The sequence below is a fragment of the Thermobia domestica genome, chromosome 12, assembly GCF_964235325.1.
Source record: "Thermobia domestica chromosome 12, izTheDome1.hap1.1, whole genome shotgun sequence".
NCBI lineage: Eukaryota > Metazoa > Arthropoda > Insecta > Zygentoma > Lepismatidae > Thermobia > Thermobia domestica.
This window is the reverse complement of record NC_137465.1, coordinates 161741631-161757534: the sequence shown is the minus strand read 5'-3', so window position 1 is coordinate 161757534 and position 15904 is coordinate 161741631. Positions and strand designations below refer to the sequence as shown.

At 33.4% G+C, this 15904-nt stretch overlaps 1 protein-coding gene across 4 annotated transcripts in view; it reads left to right on the top strand.

Annotated features, from left to right (window-relative positions):
- Positions 1-13717, top strand: part of LOC145666800 (TBC1 domain family member 14-like) — a 253386-nt gene extending 239669 nt beyond the window's left edge. For all 4 annotated transcript variants that reach the window (XM_081734360.1, XM_081734363.1, XM_081734362.1 and 1 more), the window contains exon 9: positions 2037-13717. In XM_081734360.1, the coding sequence (XP_081590486.1) occupies positions 2037-2233 (197 nt within the window). In that variant the 3' untranslated portion in view covers positions 2234-13717. The remainder of the gene's footprint in view (positions 1-2036) is intronic.
- The last annotated feature ends 2187 nt before the right edge of the window (positions 13718-15904 follow it).

Below are 15904 nucleotides of genomic sequence, written 5' to 3'. Positions count from 1 at the left end.
ACATAACAGTCACTTTCATTTTTATTTTTTTTTACATATATATATATATATCTCCCCCTCCCCCTCCCCTACGTTGCACCGTCAAAGTTAAATGATAAATATTATCCCAAGCCCGAACGTCATCTATGTTGAAAATTTGACCGAGATCGGTTGGGTGGTTCAAGAGTTAAGTTTTATTCATTTTTATATATTTGTCCCCTCTCCTCCCCCTCCCCTAAGGTCTACCGTCAAAGTGACCATGTTAAAAACCACCCCAGGTCCGAACTTCATCCATATTGAAAATTTGATTAAGATCGGTCCTGTGGTTAAAGCGTGATGAAGCCACAAAGACGGTCACTTTTATTTTTATTCTTTTTACATATATATCTCCCCGCTCCTCCTCCCCTAGGTTCCACCGTAAAAGTGAAATAACGAAAATATCCCAGGCCCGAACCTTATCTGTGTTGAAAGTTTGATGAAGATAGGTCTAATGGCTCAAGAGTTATTAAGTTTCATTTATTTTTATAGATTTCTTCCCTCCCCTTCCCCTCTTCTAAGTTCTACTGTTAAAGTGATATGATAAAAACCACCTCAGGTCCGAACCTCATGTATGTTGATTTTTTTAAAGATCGGTCGGGTGGTTTAAGCGTGATGAAGTCACAAAGACAGTCACTTTTATTTTCACTTTTTTAACATATATCTCCTCCTCCCCTCCCCTTCGTTGCACTGTGAAAGTGAAATGAAAAAAATATCCCAGGCCCGAACCTTATCTATGTTGAAAGTTTGATCGAGATCAGTCTGGTGGTTCAAGATTTATTAAGTTTTATTTATTTTCATATATTTCCCCATCTCTCCTCCCCTAAGATTACTGTCAAAATGAAATGATAAAAAACTTCCCAGGTTTGAACTTCATAAATGTTGAAAATTTGATTGAGATCGATCGGGTGGTTCAAAAGTAATTAATTCTCGAACATAGCACTTTTATTTTTATATTTATTGATTTTTGTATATCTCCCCCTCCAACCCCTTTTTTACGTTGCTCCATCAAAGTGAAATTAGAAAAGTCATCCCAGTTCCGAACCTCATCTACACTGAAAATTTGATCAAGATCGGTCGGGTGGTTCAAGAGTTATTAAGTTTTATTTATTTTTTCTATGTCACCCTCCTCCCCCCTAAGTTGTACCGACAAAGTAAATAGCTAAAAACACTCTCATGGTAGAACCGCATCTACGTTGAAAATTTGATCGAGATCGGTCGAGCGGTTCAAGAGATTAAGAGTCATAAACATAGTCACTTTCAATTTTATAATATAGATTGGAAATTGTGAATCGTGACCTGGAAAACCTGTAAAAATCAGGGGATTCGTGCTGGCGAAATAAGTGGAAACCCTGGATCAGGATGACACTCTACTAACAGTGACCCAGTTCTTTTTCTACAAAACCGTTAAATTGTTTCCAGCGAAGGATTCATCTATTCGTTGACAGGTAACAGAGTGTTGTGGAGACTATTTTCGTGATTAACAGTAGTGTTCAAGGTAAGCTAACCTACTGTTTTAGGTGTTCATGGTGCAAACATAAGACATTACTTGTGAGATGAGCCGGTACTTTTTAATATTAAATGTGGAATTTGATTATATACTAGAGTGAGGAATTAAGTATTTTGTGTATGAGTGATGTCAAACTTCAAGAGTTTTACTTACGGAGTGTTTATTGATTTAGGAAAATCTTTTACGCTATTTTGAATTATTTTCTTTGGAAATGCTAAAGAAAGTTAGATTGGATGAATGGAAGACCTATAAGGAACCTATAAGAGTTAGAATAGAACCAGCTACAAAGGAGGGAGTACTTGAAAGAAGTGAAGTACATAGGATTGTTTCTTACAAGAAGCAAAATATATCAATAGCAAAGAAGACTAACTGTGTTTACAGTATTCTAACTCTGCTAATAAATATCAATTTTAACCGAGGCGGTAATTAGGTTCCATTTTTATTGTAGATTTCCTGTTTAAACAATCTTGGTATGGCATAAAGTTGTACTTACTCTTCTTGTAATTTTCAGGTGTTCTTCATTTGTACCAGGATGTGTTGATGAATTTGGATTTTATCCACGGAGCTCAGTTTCTGACGAAATTGCCTGATGACATTGCGTCTGATCAGTTGTTCAAATCCATTGACATAATCAAGATGAACATAGGCAAACAGAAATTCAGTGAAGCATTAGCGTATCACATTGAAAAACACAGAGAACCCAGTTGAGAAACAGAAATGCATAGTACTGTGTGATAAATTGCGTATTCAGAGAGAAATTCGGACGTTAAGTGTGATTGGTGGTCAGTGTTGATTGAAGGTCACTGAAAAAGTCGACAGGAGAGCGTGCTTTTTTATGTTAACAGTTAGCCGAGTTGCGAGGTACGTGCGTGGTTATGCGATGAGATACAGAAAAGAAAAGGAAAAATGAGTGTGTATTGGCAATACATAAAGGAAAAAATGGTGCTCAGCAAATGAAGGTCGAGAAAGATAGCAAAAGACAAGGCCATTGATACGCAGTTACAAGAGTACAATTTTTGTTTTTATTTTCCTTTTAAAAGAAATGCAGGATCATATTATGTTCTCGATAAGATACTAGATCACGTAGAGTATATGGGTAGATCTGATTTTTTTCCCTTCTTAAAAGCATCGTTCTGATTAGTATCTCACTCATTGGTTTTAAGTAACAATAATCGTATGAGTGCTCAACTTATGTGAAAATGTCAACTTTTTGTAAGTTATTGTTATTTTCATGAAGCTGTTTATAGTCAGTGAAAAAAATAATAATAAAAATAAGATGATTTGACGTGAAAGAAAGTCTTATCTTGCTTTAGGTGGATTATATCGAGGTGCTATTTGATGACATGATATTGAGTCCTATGTGAACGGCAAATAAGATTTTTTTAAAAGGAATAAAAGCTCCAGTATAAAATAAGAATGGCTCATAATATTAAATATAGTGTGTATTTTGGAATATGTGTGTCTGTATGTACAGATGTATGTGTGTATGTATGTATGTATGTTAAAATATGCAGATATCCGATTAACTATATAAAAACAATTACTATGTGATTAATGACATGTCTCCCAAACACATTTAAGCTAATATTTGTAATGTAATTGTGAATTTAATGTTGGTAACAAGAAGCTAGTTTGTTCGGTATTAACTCATGTGTTCAATTTTATTCTTCATGTAATGAAAGGGCACAAAAATAATTCCTCTCCGTCGAAAGAAATAATGTTCTTTAGTTCTGTTAATAAAAGTATACAAAACTAATGTATTTGATGTTGAAAAAAAATGTCAGATTAATTTTTGTAACGAAATGTACCGTAATTCATCCATAGTTTCAGTCCGTCGTGCTTAGGAAAGTGATTATTTAATAGGAAGTCAACAGGTATAATTATTCCGTCTCTTATGTAGCATCCGTCCATCATGTGTAGTCTTGTTTCGATCCACTGTTCAATCATTATATTATTTGCACTCAGAAGAAGTAAGATAACAGATGTGTTTATGGGAATGAAATTGTATATAAATTTCAGTTGATGAACTTTTTAATATAATTATTTTCCTGTATCCAATATACATATTTCGAATATTATGGGATTGAGATTATAATTACGGCAACAATACATTTAACTGCATTTATACGTAAGTGAAATTCTTATCGTAGTTACGGTATTTTTTCAGTATCGGTTAACGTTCTTCACTGTCTAGTTCTATATATTTTTGCAGGTTTTTTTTTCCTCTCGTACAATCAAGTTATTTAGACATGATTTTGGTAGGGCTCGATTCAGTCTGGTTTACCCTACAGGATTGCTGTTGAATGACGTAGAACTCAGTAGTTATTATTATTATTATTATTATTTCTGTTGATCACTGTGAATTAAATGAAGCTATTTCACTTGCACATTTTATAAAGACAGAGATTGTTTTGTTGTGATTCATAATCTAATTTATAAAAGAGTTTAAAAAAAAGTTGACGAAAATTATGCTCATCCGCATATCTAGCTGTTTTGTTTCTTTTTCTGCTCACTTCATGTAGCTATTAATAGATTGAAGTTCGTATTTGTATGAATGCGAGTCAAGGATTCTTGGAATGAATAATTAATTGTAAAACCGCGGAGGAAACTGAAGAACCCGACACAAATAGAGGCATAACGTTGTTGACTAACGTAAGCTCCTATGGGAAGTAGGTCTAACTTACGATTCAGAATTGAACATTCTACGGCTTTAGCTACGTTCTTCCAGTTGAAAGTACTTCACATTGTTGTTTTTAATTAGCATAACACTGTCTTTTTACTTCAATCAATTGGAGATAAAGGAAAAATCTTATTCGAATGTGAAGATCCTATAGCTGGACGTATTCTCCCTCTACCTAAATACATCACTATCGTACTATCCTAAAACGTGTTCAGTGGCCTCGAAACCAACTTTTTGGGAGCTTATAAAAGGGTAAACTTTCATCAGTGAGTTTCTAGTCGCAAGGCGTCATCAGAGAGAACAAGATCACGCGAATATGAGTGATGATTGAGGACGGCATACCGAGTTCTAGTAGTCGTTCAGGCGTATGAGGTGTGGTGTTAACGATAATAGGTAAATGTTTATCACCCATTTCCAGGCTATATTGACATAATTCTTCGACGAATGTGATAGAGCTGCCTATCTGTGTTGAACTTTTCACGATATAAGAGCTATTCCAGCAGTAGGGTTACAAAAGCATCTCAAAATACAGGTGCAAGCTGTTTCCCATGTGATTTTTTTACCCGCAGACTGTTAGGTTTCCATTACACTGAGTGTTGTTTCTTAAAGGCGTTGAAGGAAGACACCCTGCGTGACTGATCTAGAAGTCTCTGCGAAAGGAACTCGTTCCACCTGTCAAATACATTCTTGTCTCTGGTGCTGAGTGAAGCTGTGTGGCAACGTCGCCTTCCTTATTCCTGTTTCGTGCTTCAACTGTTCATGTGTTCGAAATTTTCTCGATAATTGTCGGGATTTGGGCATTTCGTAGGCATTGTCAACTAACTCGCTTGGTTCCACTTTCAGTGTTCTTGTAGAAGATCTGCATTCAATGGAACATAACTCGGCTAGGAGCGTCATTTCCCCAAATTGTCCTAACCTATTCATAATCTCTAATGTTACCACCACTTTTTACAAAAGTCAGGTTTCATCTGCTATTGTTCGATAACTACGTTCCGTGATGATATTAGAGCATCTCATTCGTCCACAGTACACACGATGCTCTAGAGAAGTATTAGCTGCGTCATGGTGCCAACGCAGGAAAACTGAAACTGCATTTACCCTGATAGCTGCAAGCTCATTATAATTCATTTGAAATAAGTTGGTAAGCAATCAAAACAAAATTCCATTTTTCCCACCTCTTTGCCATTACAGAAGGGGAAAACAAGTCGCTAATCTTGGCAGGGAGGAGGATACTTTCTTAAAATTCAGTATCGTGAAATATCAAACTTCGTGGCCTCTCGTAGGGTCGCTTACGTTCTTGCCTTCGGTGCGAGCAGTGCCAGGTTTGATTCCCGGTGGACACTAGATCGAAAAAATGTAAAAACTTTTACAGACCAGCCATCCTGAGTGAGGTTCATATGAAACAAATGCTGGGATGGTAGCTCACATAATGGTCCCAGACCTTTTCCTTCCTCCTCCATTCCTTTCTTTCTCCGTGATAGTGTGGTCACCGAGAGACGTTATCCCTAATACGTAACGGGCGAACATGGCCATAGATCCGAAAGCCCAGAAATCCAATTCCTAATCCTAATTCCAAACTCAAAATTTGTACTTCAATTCGCTTGCACATAATGTTGAGACGGCACTTCTGTTTCTTTTAGCCAGTATCAAACTCCGCTAGCAACAATTATTATTTTTAATATCTGTCTTTAAAAGAAATACTAATTACTACTTTAGTCGTACTTTTTCAATTGAACTTCTAGAAGTAAAAATTCATTTGTTATGAAGTCAATTAACACGATTCTCTCATTTATGAGTTGAAAGAGGTTATGAATCAAACTTTTTTTTTGTTTTGTTTTGTTTTGTTTGTTTGTTTGTTTAAGGCACTTGCTTTTAACATTTCAAGTTTCACCATTATCATGTTAGCGCTCTGATACGTCTCTCATATAAATTGTATTTGCTCTTGGATTGTATATTAATTATTGTATGAATACAGTAAGTATGCATTCAACTCACAACCGTGTCATCGCTTACAATTCTGTACCATTCTACCACCTCCATTACCAAGGAATCGACACCTGTTGATTTAAATTTACTAATATACTAAAAGATGAATTACTTATCTCACTAATATAGATAAAAGTAATAGATTTTTTATTTTTAAATATGTAAAGCTATTGTGAAAATTGAATTAATTCTTTAGATTTATTTACATTCTATTTCTCGTGCGGGAGTTGATTGTGGAAAGAGGAACACCAAAATTCACGTTTATCAGACCATGCGTGAGCGTGGGGGAAAGAAAACTTGTTTTGATCTCGTATCAACTTGGACCTCTGGAATAGTTATGTGTATCGATGTTGCCCTAACAGTAAAAGGGTTACATTCGTATCGTGGGTCTCATTCTTTACCTGGATAGAGCGTTTGTCTTTTCAAGGAGAAATTGTGTTTGCCGCCTTTCTCTAAGATTTATATTTGCACAGTATTTTCAGAAGTACTCGAACGGGCAGCACGAGTTCGGATTGTGTTCTCATATAGCCGAATAATCAGTCTGTGGTTCCGTTGTCTCTCTTGCAGTAGAAGACGCACATTTTTTGGTGTTGGACCCAATATCGTGAGGCTATAAAGGAGCTAATTGTATGGAGATTATCAAACTTCGGTTTAGAAACTCAAGAATAACGATTAATGATGTTGGGAATCAATATACGAACCACATCGTCTAACTGAAAATTTCTGGTGACCGGAGTCACTTAATTCTTCGTATACTGTAAACCATATGTGGTTCCAGTTTCAGTTTTCAAGGGAGGCACATTCTTCATTAGATATGGAGATATAAACCACAATTCCTAAGGGAAAAAAATATTGTTTGTATTCATTTCGGTTCACTAATAATTATTACAGCAGTCATTTTCAGCTAGCCGGTATAACGTCGAAGCGCGCTTTTCGATCCGAGCCAGGGCAGAGATAACAGATTGAGCAGAGAAGGGAAGGGGACGAGGTAAGTAAAATGAAATCAAACAAATGTTGGCAGTATACGCGTAGTCGTGAATCCATAGGTAATGTACGTACAAAACCATCAACTAAGACCATATTCGCCTGTCACCACTGTATTATCAATTGGAAGTTTACTGTCTTCTTGTTTTCTCTGTGTGGTTTTACTTTGAATTTGAGCAGTACATTGACGTCACAGCATCCATTAGAAGTGACTGTGCTACAGTATGTGTTCATGTTTTGTCTGGTTGTGTTAACCTTCTCAGGCCTCGTCGACATCTGTTGGTGAAAGTTGCGGCATTTGTGTTTGCATTGGATCAAAAGTGAGACTAAACTTTTCCGATTCCGAACTTGTTAATTTCAGTGTAATGAAATCATTAATGAAATACCGTATATACCATTAATGAAATCCGTAGAAGTAAAGGGGCATTATTTAGTATATCAACATATTGTTTCCTCATAACATGAATTTTGTGGAGTACATTTCTAGATGGTTGCATATATTCATTTTCTTTCTTCCTGTTGATACTCATATATTAGCTGGTGACTTTTTTATTTTTTAATGTAAGATGTATGTATATATATATATTTAAAAATCGCGTTCTATCGAAAATCTAAAAGGTGTAATATTTTTTTTCGAAACTAAAAGTAAGATTGTGTACCGAAGTTTAAAGTAGGTATCAGGAACTCGACCGACATCGAGTGCTTTCGTAATGAATGTAATTCCTATAATTTCGACCAGTGATAAAAGTGCCAAAATCTCGAAAATAATAGTTCTTTTTCTTGCAAATATGCGCATTTCTCGAAACTCGTGTCAATTGCAAGTCTTCTTGATGCTCGTGTTTTTTTCTTTCTCTCGACTTTCAATGTTATTCTTCTGATTTTCACTTGAGTGCCAATAGAATATATCATCTCGTAGTGTATACACTTGCTCTTATTACATACGAGTTTTAAAAAATGTACTAGAACTGCTTCATTTCTTGTACAAGTGAAACTCTGTAAGATTAAAAAGAAACTAAAATTTTATGACGACACGTCACGAAATAAATCATTGGTGTCTAATTATTTAACGTCGCAAAACCATTTTTTTTTTTAATGCTTTAGTAGTGTAACTCTTAAAGTAATATATGGAAAAGTACTGTATAATCCCATATTTTTTACCAGGTCTGGAAGTTACGCAGAGTCAAAATGCGATATTACATTTTTGAAGTTATAATTTTACAAAGATATTATATATTATATAAAATTTAGGAACTGTGTAAAAATCATAGCTTTTCAGTTATCTCTGCTTTGTAATTTTCTCAAGCAGTAAATTGTATCGTTGTAAAACCTTGGAAAATTCTGGACTGAACTAGTAGGAAAACATACCTTGATCTTTCATTTCTTGATAGGTGCTCTTTAATTGAACTACCAGGAATACAATCTGTTTTGTATGTTTTTTTGTGTTTCCTTCCAGTACTCGATCAGATTGTTCTGAAGTTTTTTTTTTTTTTTTCATTGCTCTATACGCAGTGGTGTTGTAATAAAAAGTATTAAAAGGAATGCTTAAAATCGGTATGAAAATAGCATTATTAAAGTTGGAAGCAGGACTATAAAATAGTACAATATATTTCACGAATGACGCTACCATAACCACGATTAGAATTTTAAAGATTTTCATGGTAATGAAATTTTTCGTCTTTCACTTAATAGACATTCTCTTGTAGGCAATTTATAGAAACTTAAGTCTTTAGTAATATTTTGAATCCTTTTTCTATGATTTATGGTCTCTTACGCGTGACAAAGAGGGAGTAAGTACATAAATGAGATATTCCACGTGCAGACTTACCTTGTGTCTACCTCTACCTAACAAACGTCATCTCTAGCTCTATGATTTTTCTAGACTACACAATTTAAATTAGTAAAATTTATTAATTCTTATGGATAAAGTATTTATTAACACTGCTTTCGCAAAAGAAAGAAAAAAAAACTACACTCTCTGTCATATTAAACGACAATATTAAGACATCAATTGTAATTATGCGGATCAAAAAACTGTAAGATATGAGACATCTTCTTTGTTTTCTATTGTTCTTTTTCCTTTGATTGAAAAAAGGATTTTGTTATTATTAATGTGGTATTTTATTAAATACCATTGTCAGATACAAACTAAAAATTTTAACGACTAACCATGTGCTCGTAAATCAGCTTTATTTTACTTACGGTTATTGTACAATCTTGATGTTACGACTAAATCAGAAATTTATAATGAAAATATTTGCCAATAATAACAAAAACAATGTGTGTCTGTGTTAAGTACCTACGACTTAACTTCACAATGTCAGTTGATAACTTGATATCGTATTACACGTTAATTATTTCTTGTAATGACAATTTACAGGAAAACTTGTGTCTTAATATGCTTTATAGTTCTGCTATAACTTATGTGTTCGAAGTTTGTGAGCTTATCTAAAAAATATTATGCCTGGTTTTATTTCGTAATCCTATGGCCGCAAGGCAACTGATATGTCACATTTAGCCAAATTTCATGTGTATATCAGTTGATTCTGAATGTTGTTCCCCATCTTGACCCGAAATGTGATGTATCAGCATGTTTTTTTTTTTTTTTTTTTTTTAAACCACCGATAAAATTTATGGATAATGTAAAGATTATTTGATCACATTTTGTCTCAAGATGCAGAACCAATTGATATATAAATTATTTTTGGCTAAATGTGACATATCAGTTTTGCCTTGTATCCACACACAATTTAGGAAATTTAGTCCATGGCTTTTTATGGGGGAAGCTCTTTCTTGTTTTGTTGCAAGAATTTTTTAAAGTTACAATTCTTCTGAATTCTGCATGATAAGTATGTTCATGTTCTTTGTTATTTTAGAATACCAATATATGCTCTATATGAAGTACTTGATTATCTACAGTATGAGTTTTATATTGATTTAATTGTCAGCATGTTCATACCTTCTTTGGTTTAACTTATTCTTTTTTTTCTGTATTCTGTTCTTATTGTTCTGTGTATTCTGGAGATTTGCTCTCCTTGTGTTCGAATCTTTTCTTATTTCTGTAACATTCAAATTATTATTTTTTTTTTTCAAAAGTCTTGAGGGTGTTTTTACATCTACCGCTAAAACTGAAAGACGTTCTCTATAATTTTTTTCTTTTCTATCCTTTAATGATGAACCATTAATGAACGAAAGTTTTAATCTATTTTTTTTTAAATGTTTTTATATGTGTGATTAGTTAGGTAACTACATTATGACTGTAATAAGTTTGTGTTAAGATTAGTTTTTGTGGCCATATATCCATGTATTAAAGTTTTATTTTTCTAAGTTAAAGGATATTTTAGAATAAAAGTAAAAATTGTGAAATTCAGAACCATGTCATTTTCCTATAGTTTAGCGAGTAAGGTAATTATATTTGTATATAAATTATTAAATTTTATTAATCGCATCTTCATCTTACTTATTTCAGATATACTGTTAAATCTCACTACTTCATTGAATGAATATGTATTACCTTCAAAACAATATGAGTATATGCATATTATGATTGTTACTGTTTTGTAATCGCGTGGTAGAGATCAGCTTTTATATATATATATATATATATATATATATATATATATATATATATATATATATATACTGAGGATCTCTCTTGTAATTACAGTGTTACTTGCAACTACTTCGTAAGAGCAATGTCGGAAATTTATTGAATATAGAAAAAGTTTTCCATCTCGCAGGCAAACCAAGATATGTTTTTGTACTATAAAAAGGCATAACTGGATATTGTTCTTCAGACACAGTGTCAAGAAACAATTCAGCAAAAACTCTGACATTGACATCATCAATATCAATAATGTATGTCTCATTTTGATGCATAGATATATATGAGAAATAATACACACGTTGGCTTATTCATGATCATTGTTAACTTAATCATGATGCTATTTCAACGCGTATATGTTTTTCTCAGATTACATATGTTACTTGTTATTGAGCAAGTGCAAGATCATTTGGGTTTGCCTGTGATATTACAATTTTGTACCTCATATAAATCTCGATTTACCGTTACTAAGCTCCTATCAGCACTACTGTATATATCATATTATCGTGTGATTGTAAAAGAGTTAGAAGTCTGTTTCGAAACAACGCCTGTTGTATTTATTTGGTGGTAGGTTTAAATAAAGAACCAAATGGTTGTATTTGACTCTGCTCATAATACAAATTTTTTATTGTATGCATAGAATGAAATGGATAGGAAGCAGGTAATCAGCATTGTTTTCAAATTCTGTTATAAACCACGGAAAATAATTAATGAAAATGCATATGGACACTCATTCGAAAAATTAAAAACTATGAAATTTTGAGTGAGAGCTCGCTTGAATAGGAAGTTCGAAAATAGAGGTTAGAATTTAACCATATAGTGTCTTAGAAATGAAATTAGATTAGTTTTGTACTATGCTTAAAATATGAAGAAGTGTGTCCAATAGATAATGAAAGGTCTGTATATCAGTAATCAGAGCTGTAATCGTCTCAGAAATTATATGTAATAAAAGGAACTGGTGTTAAATTTAAGATGTCCAGCTCTAATAAGAGAAGAAAATATTTGATTACAAAATTATCTACGTCTGAGTGCTTACATTGTTTCTATACATTTTAAAACCAAAATGAAACATAATTTTTGTTCCCTGTCGCAAATAGTAAAGGAATAGTTTAATGACCATCTCAAAAGGAAAATTTATATGCGTAGTCCATCATCATAAGGATGGATGAAAGTTACAGTGACAACTCGTTTCATCAAAAAATATATAAATAAAGTTTAATTTAAAAAGGCACAAAAACTAAATCTATATAAGTCGATCTATTAGAAGCAAATGTGAAATAAGTCAGAAATTCATTCTAAAAGATGACAAATTTCAGCAGACACTGTGAAAGTTCTAGTGCTAAAAAAAGAACATCTGTTTTGTTTAACAAAAAGTGATGTTAGTCAGATATGAAAGTAAAACTTACACCATACCACTGTAACTTTCAGCCGTCCATATTTATTCTGAGATTACTAGAAGTAACTACAATGCACTGTTTTCCTCTACACTCCTCTGTGTTTACAGGCTGTCTCCTTCACTTCACTGTTCTCTATCGACTTCTCTATCAAATATTTTAGCTTTGATAAAAAAAATCTTATTTAAGATAGTCCTTCAGTTGCATTTTTTCCACTTTCCTCATTCACTTTTTGCCTTTGATTTTCTATTATATCCCTGAGAATTTTTTTCGTACTGCCTCTCAGTATTAATGTCTCTTGCTAACACTTTTTAGTTGCTCATCAGATTAATGCAGCACGTTTTCTTTCTTCTGCTCACATTGCGAACGTTTCCAGTTGGTTTTGGATCATTCTGCCGTAATCTCCATGTTCTACCTCGGACAGTATAATACTGTATATGAAATAGTGGATGGGTCTTTCATTAATTCTTTGTTTAATATTTTAAGCACCATGTGCATTTATTTTATGCACTCTTGATACTACTGGGGGTCATGTGCATGCACAGTTTGTGTGTTATTCAGTAGGCCAGTGAACACTTCTGTTCCCGGAATAAAACATCTGATTTTGAGGATTTGCACTTAAAATGTTAAAAAAAAAAGTCACAATCCTTTTTCTTCTTTTCTTTCTTTCTTCCTAAAGACTTGATTCGCCATTCCTATCTATTATTACTTCTTTCTTACATGTCTTATCTTCACTAATTATACTACGTAGATACAGTAAACTTGTTACCTGTTTACTTTCTCACAAATTTTTACAATTGAAACAATCGTCTTAATTTGTTTTATTATTTAGAAAAATAAAATAAAACAAAATAAAAATATTTTCCATAACTACAATGTGTTCTTTAAACTGTGAAATCTTAATTTGCCAGAATTCGAGATCTCTATCTCAACCTTGCCTACAAACATGTAATGCTCTCTATATCATAGCGCAATAGATCGGAATATATACATATATACGTGTGCGTGTTAAAAAATATATATATAAATGACCTGAAAAATGTCCAGAATTGCCATTGGAGCTTAAATCATAAATTAATAGAAGTAGAAGGTAGTTTTCTATTCATTCATTTGTTAATAACATGTGTATGTTGTACTATGTGAATACGATATGATAAAAGGGTTGTTCCTGTTAATAAATCTTCCGAAGTAATGAAGAACAGTTCTGTGAAATTATATTCAATTTTGAACAGTTGTTTTAAAGTGGTATGATTACGAACCAAAAGAAAAAGGAAGAAACAAATTCTTAAATAAAATGGGAGACATGTTAACATTTTTAACGTTTTTGTTTATAAAATACTCTTATGCAACTCATGCAACTACGTTCTCTTGTAAATTTCCTGTGAAAAAGTAATTGAAGTAAAAGAAAATAATATATAAATGCTCATGTTATGTCTTTCCTGAAGAACTTGTGAACCAAAATTTAAAAATTTATGTATTCTAACAATCTTTACTCTTTCTTGCCAGATTTACTATGATTTTGTTTATATTTAGTTTCTTTACTACTGTAGTAATATATTTTTATCAGTTGTAGTGCTTTAAAGATATTTCAAGGTTTAAATTATTTTTTAAAATAACTATCTATGTACAAATTATTGTAATTATTATTATTTTGGTTATTGTGTAGCAATTTGTAAGAAGTTCTCTACAATTTCTGTTGATAATATTATCAATGTTGTTTTATCCATGAAAACACAAGAACTCAAAATTTTGTAAATTGTAAAGAAAAAAAAAATATTGTACATATTGTTACACATATGATATACACAAAAAATATTCATATACTATATATATTATATATATATGTTTCCATGTTAGAAAATATAGAATCTCAGTTTATTGCAAAAGAACTTAAGCATTTTACTTCTTGGTTTATCTTTATGTGTTGTTTAAGAGTTTTGTCCAAAGGTAAGTTCTTGCCCATTTACTTAGCGCGGCTAGGTAAAGCTACTAACCCAATGCGTTAAGGAGCATTTTTTTTTTTCCTGTTGTTCAAAAGGGTATATCAAAACCTATTACGAGGGACAGTTAGTAAGTTTTGCCCTCGCATGGAAAAACTAGAGCTAAAAGTTTGAAACTGACATATGTTATTTGTTCTTTTCCACATAGTCAGTCACCTTGCAAAGTAACATATTTCTCCAGCAGTCTTTCAACTTTCGTGGCCTTTCTTTGCAGAAAGTCACGTTAGCTAGAAAATCAGTTCTCCACAGTCAAAATGACTTCAGCACCCGAAGGAAAGCTACTTCTTTTTTTAAAGACTCCTTCAGAGCATCATAAGATTTTTGCAGTAAACCCCTGTAATATGTTTCTCACGCTGTGACCTTAAATTAGCGAGGATTACTCGCTTACAATTCAAAAAAACTGAAAATATTTCTTTCTTGGAAGAAGGCTACACACGAGTTTTTTAAAAAATAAGGAATATTTCTACTGTTCACTCATTAACTTCTTTGGGCTATAGTCACAAGAATATCACAAAAGTCGTTCGTTCTCGTTGGGTGCACAGAGAGCCTACACTTGAGATGTAGAATCAGCTCGATGCTCCTTCTAAAAAGAGGTGAGCATAGTTCGACACTTCCGCTTATTCCAAACGTCATACCTTCAAACCTTTTGTGCTAGAAGCATAAAAATGACAAATTGCTATCTTAAGATATAATCAGATTTATTAGGTAAGTTTCATATATATACAGGGTGTTTCAGATAAAACGTCCAGTGCTTATAAATCCGAAATGGTTGGGAATAAAAAGATGAAACAAAAACTGAGATAGGAAAATGTCATAGGGCGCATCACATGGTGGTGTTGTGGTGACCCCCAGGGTCCTCCTTCAAGGGGGCCCAGGGGCCAACTTCAGATTTTCAAATAGGAACATGTATTGAATAATACCTCATTCAATAGTACTTGAAAAACGAAACAACTTTTGTAGGAAACAATTTTCGATTTGGGCCACCGTTTTTAAATAGCCGCAAAAAGTGGGTCCAATATCAGATAAAACGTCCAGTGCTTAAAAATCCGAAATGGCTGAGAATAAAAAGATGAAACAAAAACTGAGATAGGAGAATGTCATAGGGCACATCACATGGTGTTGTTGTGGAGACCCCCAGGGCCCTCCTTCAAGGGGGCCCAGGGGCCAACTTCAAATTTTCAAATGGGAACACGTATTGAATCATACCTCATTCAATAGTACTTGAAAAACGAAACAACTTTTGTAGGAAACAATTTTCGATTTGGGGCACCGTTTTCAAAATGGCCGCAAAAAGTGGGTCCTGTATCAGATAAAACGTCCAGTGCTTATAGGCCTAAATCAGAAACGGCTGAGAATAGAGAGATGAAACAAAAAGAGATAGAAACGATGATAAAGCATATCAAGTGGTGGTGTTGTGGTGACCCTCAGAAAACTCCGTGAATGGGGCCCAGGTGCCAACTTCAAACTGATACAGGACTTTTTGCGGCCATTTTGAAAACGGTGCCCCAAATCGAAAATTGTTTCCTACAAAAGTTGTTTCGTATTTCAAGGACAATTGAATGAGGTATGATTCAATACATGTTCCCATTTGAAAATTTGAAGTTGACCCCTGGGCCCCCTTGAAGGAGGGCCCTGTGGGTCACCACGACAACACCATGTGATGCGCCCTATGACATTTTCCTATCTCAGTTTTTGTTTCATCTTTTTATTCTCAGCCATTTCGGATTTATAAGC